The 13956-nt window shown below is 41.6% G+C and overlaps 1 protein-coding gene across 4 annotated transcripts in view; it reads left to right on the top strand.

The window, feature by feature from the left end:
* Positions 1-13427, top strand: part of LOC122940577 (oocyte zinc finger protein XlCOF6-like) — a 41112-nt gene extending 27685 nt beyond the window's left edge. For 3 of the 4 annotated variants that reach the window (XM_044297204.1, XM_044297202.1, XM_044297203.1), the window contains exons 4-7: positions 2730-2841; positions 5434-5531; positions 6929-7040; positions 12370-13427. In XM_044297204.1, the coding sequence (XP_044153139.1) occupies positions 2730-2841; positions 5434-5531; positions 6929-7040; positions 12370-13409 (1362 nt within the window). In that variant the 3' untranslated portion in view covers positions 13410-13427. The remainder of the gene's footprint in view (positions 1-2729; positions 2842-5433; positions 5532-6928; positions 7041-12369) is intronic. The other variant, XM_044297205.1, reaches the window with a different exon arrangement.
* The last annotated feature ends 529 nt before the right edge of the window (positions 13428-13956 follow it).

The following is a 13956-nucleotide window of genomic DNA, read 5'->3' as shown; positions in this document are numbered from 1 at the left end:
GACCTCTGTGGCTAGTGTGTGTGGATCTTTCTGTACTTCCTTTCTCAATCTCCCCCTCCCCTCTCCATAGAGCTCTCTGGGCAGTATGTGTGTGTGTGTCTCTGCACTTCCTCCCTCCCACCTCCTCTCCATTCCTTACAAAGCTCTCTGTGCTGGGTGTGTGTCTCTGCACTTTTCTCCTCCCACTCTTCTCTCCATAATCTTGTATGGCAGCATGTAATCTGATCCTTCAGTGAGTGGGTAGTCTGTCTTGTGCTATGTACACATGTGCGGCAGGGGTTTAGGAGCCTCCATCACAAAGAAAGAACTACCCCTGCATGCAGCAGTATTTCATCCGGAAAACCACCAGTAATCAAGCCGGAACCTGATCATCTCCATTCCAGTGACTCGGATCTGGGTGGCAGTGGAGGATCCAGAGATTCCAGTATTCTGTTCCTATGCTAGAATAGATTACCGAAATCTAGGTGCAAGTGTGCACCTAGCTAGTCTGTCAACACAGATTCAGAGAATGTTCATTTAGGAGGAAGGTAGGGGAGAAAGAGGCATTTTTCTTTGATAAGATATAATACAAAGTTTCTTACCTTCAGCTGTACTAGTCATTTATGCAGACTTTGACAGTGACCATTTAAGACTAGCATAATAAACACCAGTATGAATAAAATGCTGTGCGGCGTTATAGCACACAGCAACAAGGTTTGGTGCATAACAGAAAGTGATGCAGCCTGTGCTAAGCAGGGGTATTGTGACACTCATATCACGATAGCAAGCTAAATATCTGAGCTTTTTGCCATAGGCGGGTATCAAGTAGAGTAAAAGATAGATGATAATTGTGTGATCACTGTACGTCTGATTGTTGGGACTACACGGTCCCCTAATCCCCTGTATGAATGGAGTAGTGGTAAGAAGGTATGCAATGAGTTCTTAACAAACTCTGCGTCTGATGCCACCAGATGTAAGGCAGCTATCCTATAAGTCAATAATCAACCTTTTAAGAGGCCTTGAGACATGACTTGGATAATAAATAAGCCAGCATCTCATCTGCAGACAGCTGTTTCAGGGTCATTGCCCCTCTTCAGTACAGAGCAGACAGTACTGGCTTTACTGGGTGAGAGGCCTAGGCCAGGATTTGTGGGATACTATATCTTATGGAGAGTGCCTTAAAAGGCGTGAGGAGTCTTTAGAGTCTTAAATCTGGTAGCATTAGAGGCACAGCTTGTTAAAAGCTCATTTGCATCTCTTCTTCCCAGAATTCCAGAGGAGCATGTATGGCCTATAAGGTTCCTCATGCACACAGGGGACTGTTCTTCTGAATGGTGGGGTTTGCAGCAACTGTACCCCCATCTATCGTACATTTATCACCTTTCTTTGTTGCTCATACCAACTAATCACAGAACAGCTTTTGTTTTATTCTGCTCTTAAAAATGAAAGCTGTAATGGGTTGCTCCAGACAACAAAGATTTTTATTTTTTTATTTTTTATAGACCGTTTTAATAAATTTTCCCCTAGGTGTCAGAACGTTGAATGTCCTTTGGCAAAACTCTGGACTTTGCTGGAGCTAGATGGAAGCGTGGAATTCAGTGTCATTACATAGCAAAATCTCCCCTCCATCATATCCATCTGCAGACGGGTCACATACACTGTTACTTCGGCACCATGGGGCACTTGTTCCTGGTCCTGTGTTATTATAGACTAGACATTAAGCCCGTTACTATACCGGGCACTAGAACAGTAGTGCATAAACATTAGTAGGAACAGTGAAGTCTATATTAAATAGCAAGGGAATTTGACCACATTGTATTTCTTGTTTTTGTCAAAATTTAAATAATAAAAATAAAATGGATATATATATATATATATATATATATCTATCACAATACAGTAAGTATAATTATTATTGCCTTAGTGTAAAACTTTGTAACAATCCGCAATATACAATATCTGATGCAGATATTCAGGAAAAGTGTTGTCATTTTTTCCGTCTTAAAATTTTTCTATAAAATTTCTTTTATAGGCAACATTTATTGTAAATAGCTGAGACGGCTGTGGCTGAGACTGTTGACTGCGACTAATTGCTAAGACTGCTGGCGCTGTGGCTGGTGGCACTAACTGACTGGTGTGGCCGAGACTGCGACTAATTGCTAAGACTGCTGGCGCTGTGGCTGGTGGCACTAACTGACTGGTGTGGCCGAGACTGCGACTAATTGCTAAGACTGCTGGAACTGTGGCTGGTGGCACTGACTGACTGGTGTGGCCGAGGCGGCTGGCGCCGACTGTGCTGTGACTGGTGGCTGGCGCCGACTGTGCTGTGACTGGTGGCAGCTGCTGTATCTGAGAGGACTGTAATGGCGGCGCTCAAACTGACAAAGCACACCATATTAATGGCGCACTTCTGTGGGTGGTCTGAGTGGGGTGTGGTGCGCCCTGTGTTTATTGGCCGCCACAATTGTGGGCGGTACAGGCTGCGTGTAGGACAGTGCTGTTGCTGTGGGCGGTCCAGGAAGCCTGAGTTGCGCCGTGTTTTTATTGGCCGCCGGTGCACATGTGCATTTAACATCAGCACACACACACGGACACATCTCAGGCACAGAGAGCTTTTATTATAGAGGATGGGACAGCAAACAGCCTGTCATACAGTCTTTGATGCAGCAGTGCCATGTGGTCTCTGTACACTGGGATTGCAGTTATGAGTTAAATTGAGATTTGCATTATTTGTCCTTAAATGACCATAGGGTGAAGATCTGATTGATATTAAAATTGAGGCTATATCTGGAGATGAAGAGTCGTATCTGAGATGTGACGCACCATGTTTGGAGAAGGACGTTCCTGTAGATATCAGCCCAGGTAATGACGGTGAGAGATATCTGTCCAGGAAGTCAGAACCATCACCCGCGGTTTACATGCGTAAGATTGTGTTCACATCTGTGCTTTTAATTCCAGCAGTGTGTTCCAGTGGAGGTACAGACTGCCGGAATTCACTGTCTCCGGCATACATGCAGACACAAAATACTACACACAGCACTTTTTGTCAAGCCGAAAGCTGGCATATAAGCCAAAAAGTTTCTGGTGCACAGTATTTACCAGCTGTGACGGATACGGTAAACTCTGGCAATCTGTTACTCTGCCGGAACAGACTATTGGAGTTTAAAAACGCAGATGTGAACCCAGCCTAACTCATTCCTCCTATTGTGGAATTGTGTCCTAACAAGTGGATTAGGCCACAGTAGGATTTTTGTCATGTGGCCAAAAAGTGCATGTGGGTTTACCACTGATTACAGCTACTTTGAGCTGCATGTGAGCACATGTAGCAAAAACCGCTATGTGTATTGACACCCTATGAAGATTTAAAGAGGTTGTCCGGACTTCCTCAGGATAGGCTATCAATAACAGAATGGTTTTAGTCTGATGCCCCCACTGCGCAGCTGTTCCATGCAGCCGCAGGCACCTGAAACTATGCAATGTACGAAGCTGGTAGCAGTGTCATGGCTGTGCCGAAGTACTGCAAGTGAATGGCAGTAGTAGAAGTGGATCAGCACTCACTTTTTGATGCTAATAAATCTTCACTTTAGTGCCCTAAACATAGTACAGGCAGGGGTGACGTGTTTTGGCTAAACAAAGATTTATTAGCTTCAAAATGTGAGTGCTGATCCACTTCTACTATTTGGATGTATGGGATTGCAACCCAGGGTACGAGCACCACCTTCTTCTAAATGCTGAGACTGGTCCAACTTCTGCTCTGTACATTATTCTATAGTTTCAGGTCCCGCAGCTGCCCAAAACAGCTGATCGGTGGGCTGTGCGTCAGGAAAAATGCCAGAGAGATATATCAAGAAATAAATTGGCTCACAAGTTGTGACATTTCCCTAATATAAATGTTTCAGTTAGGACAGAAGTTCAGTTTGGTGTTGGCCAGTTTTGTGTCTAATCTTTCCTAAAGAGTAATCCGCCAGGTATCCAATACTGTTTTCTCTTTCTAATATGACAATAGGTTTTTACTAATTTACTAAACGATTGTGGCTTAAAAGGGTTTTTCTGAGATTTTCATACTAATGAGATATCCTCAGATTAGGTCATTAGTATCTGATCTTTGGGGGTCCGACACCAGGGACCCACGCCGATCAGCTGTTTGATCGTAGCATCTGTCAGGTTTGGTAGAGAGTTGGGGCTCCTTCTGCCTTCCCATATGAGCCCTTGCAGTGAAATCGCTGGCCTCTGATCGGTTGCCATGACAGCCTTGGAGCTTGGGAACATTTCTAGGCCTGTCATGGCTAACTGCTTGAAAAGCCGTGCATGATTCACAGGTTCTGAGACAACCTTTCAGAATCCCATACACTGCAATAGTATTCTGTTGCGGTCTATGGGACCAGTGATCAGAAGATCACATGTTCAAGTATCCTAAGGGGACCAAAAATTACAATAAAAAAAAAATCAAATCACCCACTTCCCAGACTTTTACATATATAAATAAACAACCAAAAATCAATAAACGCAACAGGTATCACCTTGGCCGGAAAATAAATCTGAATTATTGAAAGCTAAAAATATCTTCCTTGTGCAGTGTACGCTGTAACGGGGAAAAGTATAACATTTTGTCATTCACCTTTTTGGTCACCTTGTCCCACTGAAAAAATGTAATAAAAAGTAATCAAAAAGTCATATATACCCCACAACAAGCTCTGTAAACAAAAATGTTAAAAAGTTATTGCTGTCAGACTATGGCGATGCAGCCATTTTATCTTTTTAAAAGTGGTAAAACATAATAACTGCAAATTTGGTATAGCTGTAATCGTACTAACCCACAGAATAAGATTGCCATATCAACTTTAGCGCACAGTGAATGGCATAAAAACTAAACCCAAAAAACCTTGATGGAATTGCCAATACAAGCTATGGTAAAATACACAGTACCATTACAAATGCAACTTGTCACGTAAAAAACAAGCCCTTATTATGGCTATTTGAACAGAAAACGAAAAAGAAAATATAGCTGTTGGAAGGCGGAGAAGGGAAAAACAAAAATAAAAAAATAAAATTAGGCAGTGTCCCAAAAGGGTTATTAGAACCATGGAGATAAATAATAATCAGCATTTTGTATGTAGAAATGTCATGGTGAGAAAAACCATTATGAAGGATGACAATAGCAGCATCATACAGAAGGTCCTGACAGGCTTTCCACACCATAATGAGTTAAATGAATGAAGTAAAAGGTTCTTGATGAAACCTGCTGCTGACAAGAGAACTGTCACCTTGTATTCTATTATGACACTGATCCCATCATTACATTTGTGCAGGGATGACTGGGAAACTTTAGCTTGTCATTTTTGAGTAAAAGGAGACGCAGGTATTTTAAAGTAAGGATCATTTTTGAGCTTTGCCCTAAAATGAATATCACTTATAAAAAAATGTATTTAGTCACTGTCTGGTTCTCTCCTACAGAAGGGTCAAGTAGCAAAAATGCACCAGACAAATGTTCCAGTCCTCAGAAGTCCGAAGAATGTCCAGAGAAGAATAAGAGTATCCCACAGTATCGTCAGGTAGACAGAGCTGAAGTTTTAGAAATAATTAGCAGTGCAGAGGAGCTGTGTTGTCCTCCTGTATGGTCTAAGCTCACTAAATGTAACATCAATTTATTACAGTACTTTTCAGACTATAAAACGCACGGACTATGAGACGCATCCCAGGTTTAGACCACAGAAAAAAAATATATACAGTACAGACCAAAAGTTTGGACACACCTTCTCATTCAAAGAGTTTTCTTTATTTTCATAACTATGAAAATTGTAGATTCACACTGAAGGCATCAAAACTGAAAATGTCATATTCTAGGTTCTTCAAAGTAGCCACCTTTTGCTTTGATTACTGCTTTGCACACTCTTGGTATTCTCTTGATGAGCTTCAAGAGGTACTCACCCTCCGCCCTTCATCAGGCATTACACAACAGTTATAAAAACATGCCCAGATGCAAGGGTGGATAGAGTAATTAATATAAATAAAATAACAACATTTTAAAGCTATGTACACCTTTGGGGGCATTTTTTTCTTTTATTGATTGCATTTTGCCCATTTGCTAAAAAAAATCATTTTTTCAATTGGTCTTTATTAAAAATATTGAGCCGTTCTGTCACTGTCTAGCTTTGTGAATGGTACTTTCATGTTCACTTTGTGCAGGTCATCTAATTACCCTTCTCTCTAAATTACTAAAAGATCATAAACACTTATTTAAGCCAAATGGAGCTATAATGAGTATTTAGGAGATCAGAGATAAGGAGCCGTTAGCTGAGCTGCCTGATGGAACAGAGTCAGGTCACAAACAGCTGAAGGGGGAGGGCTGTTTTAACCACTAATATCTCCAGATTGGGAGCAGCTATGGTTCTGGTCTTGTTTGAGAGCTGGCTGTTTAAGGTTTAAAACAAGGTCAGAATTGCAGCATTTTCTCCACTACATTAGGAGATATAGCTGGTAGAAATCGGGTCAGGAGTGAAAACAGGGGAAGCCTGTTTTCACTTTCATCTGCTATCATTCCCGATCTGATTTCTAACACCTAAATTTCCCAATGTAGTGGAGATAATGCTGTGATTCTATACTTGCTTAGACTGTCAGCTTTCAAACAAGGCCAAAACCATATCTGTAGCTGCTTTTGATCCAGACATATTCAAGCAGACAGTGCGCACAATCTGCAGAAAGCATAATAGTTGCCTAGGCAATGCTAGCGCAGTTCAACCCCAGCAAGTGCTGAAATAGTGCTGAGTGCTCCTGTTGATGGGGATATGTATCTGGACAAATTTATTTTTTTCTTGCTAAAAAAGTGTCTTATAGTCGGAAAAATGTTGTATTTCATTTAGTCTGTGTATAGAAGAGTTGTTGTTGATTTGGTAGTTTTTTGTTTTATATTTCTCTTCTGAATTGTGTATTTGTCCACATACTGAATCAGGGGGAAGATCTCACTAATATTAAAGCTGAAGATATAACTGTAGAAGAAGATATGTATCTGAAGGGTTATCGGCAGTGTAAGGAGGAGGAGATTCCTGTACATATCAGCTCAGGTGAGTATCTTTGACGCAGATACTATGTGACTCTTCAGGACTTGAGAGCCCCATTACACTTAAAGGATAACTGTCGTATTTTTACATTATTTCTTTGCTAAAGTGTAGGGCAAGTGATGGGTAACAATTTTGCAATAGACTTGCTATTTAGCCAGAACTGGAGCTGAAATGGCCCTTAGAGCATTGCTATAAAAAAAAGGGGAGACGTGCTGTGCAGACGCTGTGCTTCTGCCTCCCGTGCTTCCCTGGGAGACAGAAGGCTGGGCACAGGAGTCTTAGGAGTTAAAATTACATTTATATTCCCCCTTTCTATGCAATCGAATGCTCCGTTACATTCGCTGACCTGTGATCCCTGTGATGATGATTCATGAAGCAGCAGCCGGCTCACTGCGCACAGTGCTTCTACTTCCGGCGGCTGCTTTATGAATTATTATCACAGAGATCACAGGTCAGTGAATGTAACGGAGCATTAGATTGCATAGAAAGGGGGAATATAAATGTAATTTTAACTCCTAAGACTCCCGTGCCCAGCCTTCTGTCTCCCAGGGAAGCACGGGAGGCAGAAGCACAGCGTCTACACAGCCTGTCTCCCTTTTTTTTTTTTTTTTTTTTTTTTTTTTAATAGGAGACGGGTGGCCCTTTAGCAACACTCTTTTGAAGAGTGCTGCTAAGGGCCATTTCAGCCCCAGTTTTCTACCCAAAATAAACGTTTTGGCTAAATAAAGTCTATTGCAAAATTTGTTACTTGCCCTACACTTCAGCAAAAAAAAAAAAAAAAAGAAATGACAGTTATCCTTTAAGTATGTGCTTCACACAGCAGATTGCCATGCGGTAGGAAAAAAAAGAAAAATATATAGTCCGTGTATTTCATGCAGTGATCTGCTAGGAGGTTGGCTGAGTTTTTTTTTTTTTTTTTTTTTGTCATTTTAACTTCTATCTCGAATAGCCGTGTGCCTCAGGTTGACTTTGTTTTTAAGGGAGGATATTGTTTGCTGGAAAGGCAACTAAAGACTCTTTGTTAACCGCTTTAAATGCATTCCCAATATTTTTACCTGACCTTGTGAATGAGACAGTCGAGGAAGCTTTACTGACCCTGTAGATGGCGTAAACTTATGCTGCATTTACATGCAGTGATCGAGCACACAATTGTTGGGAAGAAAGCGTTGCTTCTCGATAACTGCCTGCATACAGCTGCATTTTCTCTGGGCAGCAGAGTGCAGTTTGACTTGCTGCCCAGAAATTATCATTTAGGTTTTCTGCATAAAGGATTGTTTCGTCTAATGAATGATTGCTTTGCTCGTTCATCAGCTGATCTGCGGCACCTTACAAGGACAGATTATCGGGATCGGGTTCCTAGGAACATTTATCCCCGATAATCTTTTCCGACAATTGGGCTGTGTAAACCTGCCTTAAGATGGGCTGACACCAGATTTATCACAGGGGCTCAGGCTGGATGATGAATCCGGTGCAGGGATAGACACGTTCGTCTAGGGTGGATTTGAGTTAAATCACGAGTCAGTAAGGCTTGATTTAAATCATAGTTTTCTACATAAAGACTAATTCTTGCTGTTATAACTTATAATATGCAAATAGATGAAGATTTTTAGAATAACAAATTTTCATATTAGTTTGATTAGGTTGATTCTGCATTCATAGGTTTGTAGAAGTTAGGATTAAAGGGCTTCTGTCACCCCCCTAAAGTCATTTTTAGGCGACTTAAAATCCTTACACTGCGATTTATCAATATATAGTGCTCATAGCCTTTTTCGTTCAGTAGTTTCTTAAAAAAAACTCACTTTTATAATATGTAAATTACCTCTCTATCAGCAAGTAGGGCGGCTACTTGCTGGTAGCAGCCGCATCCTCTTCCTCCAAATAAACGCCCCCTCTTCCTGTTGATTGACAGGGCCAGCGAACGCTCTCGTCCTCTGGCTAGCCCTGTCTGCCTTCTAAATCTCGCGCCTGCGCCACACCGGTCTTCAGTCGGCGCAGGCGCACTGAGAGGAGGACGCTCACTCGGCCGCTCCTTCCTCAATGCGCCTGCACCGATGACGTCACATCTACACCCGGCGCAGGCGCACTGAGGAAGGAGCGGCCGAGCGAGCGTCCTCCTCTCAGTGCGCCTGCGCCGACTGAAGACCGGTGCGGCGCAGGCGCGAGATTTAAAAGGCAGACAGGGCTAGCCAGAGGACGAGAGCATTCGCTGGCCCTGTCAATCAACAGGAGAAGGGGGCGTTTATTTGAAAGGAGGATGCGGCTGCTACCAGCAAGTACTACTTGCTGGTAGAGAGGTAATTTACATATTATAAAAGTGTGTTTTTTTTTTTTTTAAAGAAACTACTGAACGAAAAAGACTAGGAGCACTATATATTGATAAAGTATAAGGTTTTTAAGTCGCCCAAAAATGAAAAAATGACTTTAGGGGGTGACAGAAGTCCTTTAAGGTATTTTTCTCAACTCTGTTCATGGTATAACATTTTTGCTGTGAAGAAGAGGCATGTGATCTCTGCTGAGTCAAATTCAGTTTTGAGAACTGCAAAAGTAAACAAAGCATCTGTGATAATATCTTGTAGGCAGAGAAACTGCCCAATAATCTTACAAAAACCTCTGGAAGAGCATGACACTGTGAATGGATTAATGGAATGTATTTTACCAAAAAAATTACACATACAGAAACATAGAATGTGTCGGCAGATAAGAACCATCTGGCCCATCTAGTCTGCCCAATATACTGAATACTATTAATAGCCCCTGGCCCTATCTTATATGAAGGATGGCCTTATGCTTAAACTCCTTCACTGTATTTGCAGCTGCCACTTCTGCAGGAAGGCTATTCCATGCATCCACTACTCTCTCAGTAAAGTAATACTTCCTGATATTACTATTAAACCTTTGCCCCTCTAATTTAAAACTATGTCCTCTTTTAGCAGTTTTTCTTCTTTTAAATATTCTCCCCTCTTTTACCTTGTTGATTCCCTTTTATGTATTTAAAAGTTTCTATCCTATCCCCTCTGTCTCGTCTTTCTTCCAAGCTATACATGTGAAGGTCCTTTAATCTTTCCTGGTACGTTTTATCCTGCAATCCATGTACTAGTTTAGTAGCTCTTCTCTAAACTCTCTCCAAAGTATCAATATCCTTCTGGAGATATGGTCTCCAGTACTGAGCACAATACTCCAAATGAGGTCTCACTAGTGCTCTGTAGAGCGGCATGAGCACCTCCCTCTTTCTACTGGTAATGCCTCTCCCTATACACCCAAGCATTCTGCTAGCATTTCCTGCTGCTCTATGACATTGTCTGTCTACCTTTAAGTCTTCTGAAATAATGACCCCTAAATCCCTTTCCTCAGATACTGAGGTTAGGACTGTAGCATTGATTTTATATTCTGCTCTTGGGTTTTTACGCCCCAGGTGCATTATCTTGCACTTATCAACATTACATTTTAGTTGCCAGATTTTTGACCATTCCTCTAGTTTTCCTAAATCCTTTTCTATTTGGTGTATCCCTCCATGAACATCAACCCTGTTACAAATCTTTGTGTCATCAGCAAAAAGACACACTTTACCATCGAGGCCTTCTGCAATTTCGCTGATAGATAGTAAACAATATGGGTCCCAGAACAGATCCCTGAGGTACCCCACTGGTAACAAAACCATGGTCTGAATATACTCCATTGACTACAACCTTCTGTTGCCTGTGCCTAATCCATTCAACAATATGGGAGTCCATGTACAGCCTTATTCTACTTAATTCAAATCTTTATTTCATGATGGAATAACCTTTGGATCGTAATATATTTTCCGCAAAAAGCATTTTATTTTAAAAAAAAATCAGATTTTAAAAAATAAATAAATCAGATTTTTAAATTTTAAAAAAAATCCGATAAAAAAAAAAAAAATCATAGATTTTTATCCACCCTGCTTTCGTCTAGCTGTATACCAGCTATTGGTTGGCTTAGTTTGCTGCAGAATTTCATGCCAGAATTGTGATGCAATTTTTGCACAAAATGTGACATGGGCCACACACCTTGTTTGGCTAGTTGCAGTGGATGTCTCTAAAACTAGATTTGGCACAGTGTATGGAAATCCCATACCTATAGTGTTAAGTTTTTGTGCAGTTGTTTACCATTCGTCCACATTTCCCATTTTAGGGATGCCCAACCTGCGGCCCCTCAGCTGTTGAAAAACTACAACTCCCAGCATGGGTGGGCAGCCTACAGCTATAATGGAATGTTGGGAGTTGTGGTTTTTCCAACAGCTGGAGAGCTGTAGGATGGGCATCCTTGTTCGCTAAATAGCATCATTTGGCTGTGGTCTCCAAGACTAACATATCTTCAGTCCATCAACTGAGTTGGCCATATTTTAAAGTGGTTGCCCTGTGATATTATTATATTTTTTTAAATGGCAGTTCTGAAAGTGTCATGCAAGTTTATGTACCTTAATTACAATTGTTCAGCCTTCTATCATTTTTCACCTTCTTACTTGCAGACCTACGGTAGTTCTTGTGCTCGACACACGGGAAGCTTCTCTCCCTGCTTCTGTGTAGAGACGTCAAGAGCAAAGGGATTAGTTTTTTTTGCCAGGGTTTCAAGTGACACCCCTTTGGTCTTGCATCTACAGATACATCACTGCCACCCATGTCCCACCATGATACTTTCTAACATACAATCAGCTATAGCCCTGCCATGTATTTTATCAGCTATGCCAGAGTAAAGACTAGAAATGGAATGCAGTGTGGTCTGAAGGCCCATGGTTGTGTGAGGAGAGGATGAGGTATTGTGCTGTCTTGTCAGTCTCTCTCTACTGATGCCCACAGTGACCCTTTGAAGCACAGCACAGTCCCTGAGTTCTCTCATATTTTCAAGGTAACCGACTGTAGAATGCAGTATGAAGGTGGATGAGGGAGGTGGGGGGGAGTGACGTGCCTCTAGAGATAAGTCATACTCCTTTTGTTCTGTCACCCTGAGAAGAAAGTGAAATCTCTTTTATTCTGTAGAGGGGGTAGTCATTATTGTAATACTCCTGATACTGACAGCACTGTGTTCTTTTGTCTAGTACCGGCTTTAGCTCCTAGTAGTGGGGACGGAAGGGGATCTTTAGTATTGGCATCAGTCGGGTATAAGATTATTTGGGGGGCGTGTAGATGCCTGTGATTCTTGCCAAGTTGAAAAATGTCTCCCTTAGCCTAACATTCATATGTTCTGGATACAATACTAAATGGGATAATTTGGATCAGTCTTGAGGGGACAGCTTTCCAGATGCAATATATATTTTTTTATTATTCTTTTTTTTCCCCAAAATACAGTCATAATCTAGTATTTCCCCCAACAGATGACTGCATCAGGCGTTTAGAGGAAGATATTATCTTACTTCCAGATTTTGAAGCTGAAGATTCTGATATTAAAGATAATTCTGGAAAACATCCTATTACACCCAACGTATCTCTCTTCCTTAATAATCAAAGGCTTTCGTCTGATTTTGGTTTTGGCAAAGAACCTTTTCCTGACCTATCACTGATTGTTGGTGAAAGTGCAGGTCACAACACAGGTAAAATATATCCCTGTCCTGAATGTGGGAAACTGTTTAAGAAGAACTCAAGTCTTTCTTTGCATATGAGAATTCACAGTGATGAGCGACCATTTTCATGTTTAGAATGCGGGAAATGCTTTACCCAGAACTCAATTCTCGTTGAACATCAGAGAATTCACACAGGGGAGAAACCATTCTCCTGTTCAGATTGTGGAAAATATTTTGCCCAGAGGTCAGCTCTTGTTAAACATGAGAGAAGTCATACTGGGGAGAAGCCATTTGCATGTTTGGACTGTTGGAAATGTTTTACACGTAAAGATCATCTTGAGAGACATCAAAGAATTCACAGAGATGAACGGCCATTTTCCTGTTCTGAATGCGGGAAAAGTTTTACTCGGATATCCGTTCTTGTTGCACATCAGAGGATTCATACAGGAGAGAAACCGTTTTCTTGTTCACAATGTGGGAAATGTTTTACCTATAAATCTGTTCTTATTGAACATGAGAAAACCCACACAGGCGAGAAACCATTTTCTTGTTCAGAATGTGGGAAAAGTTTTGCCCAGAAATCAACTCTCATTGCACATCAGCGAATTCACACAGGTGAAAAGCCATTCTCGTGTTCAGAATGTGGGAAGTGTTTTACTCTGAAATCAGGTTTGGTTAGACATCAGAGAACTCACACTGAGGAGAAACCATTTTTTTGCTCAGAATGTGGAAAAAGTTTTAGTATAAAGTCAGATGACATCATACATCATCGAATGTACACAGGGGAAAACGATCTTAAAGAGCAACTAGTAAAATGCTATCTTTGTATGTTTTTGCCTAAAGCAGTGCAATAAAAATATTTTGGCACCGTGTGAGGGTAATTTCTTCTAATAACATACATTGCGCACCTCTTGGATCTGCACCTATGTCAATAACTGTGTCTGCCCGTTTCGTTGTTTCTCTCCCTATATGCAGCGGCATGGGGTCAAGCAGAGGTGGGACTACGTGTATCAGACATTTATGACCTAGCCTATCGATATGTCATAAATGTGATGGGAATACTCCTTTTAAAGAGGACCTTTCACTAGTTTGAAAACTAACTATATCAGTGGGCAGAGCGGCGCCCAGGGGTCCCCCTGCACTTACTAGTATGTCTGGGCGCCGCTCCGTTTGCCCGGTATAGGCTCCGGTGTCTGCAGCTCCCTCTGTTGTACTGGACGGAGTTTTTGTATTAGGCGTGGCCCTTGCTGCAGCGCTGGCCAATCGCAGCGCACAGCTCAAAGCCTGGAACTCTCAGGCTATGAGCTGTGCACTGCGATTGGCCAGCGCTGCAGCAAGGGACAACCCTAATACAAAAACTCCGCCCAGTACAACAGAGGGAGCTACAGACACCGGAGCCTA

The sequence above is a fragment of the Bufo gargarizans genome, chromosome 6, assembly GCF_014858855.1.
Source record: "Bufo gargarizans isolate SCDJY-AF-19 chromosome 6, ASM1485885v1, whole genome shotgun sequence".
In the NCBI taxonomy this organism is placed as follows: Eukaryota; Metazoa; Chordata; class Amphibia; order Anura; family Bufonidae; genus Bufo; species Bufo gargarizans.
The sequence above is the reverse complement of the archived record's forward strand: the minus strand, read 5'-3'. Positions and strand labels throughout refer to the sequence as shown.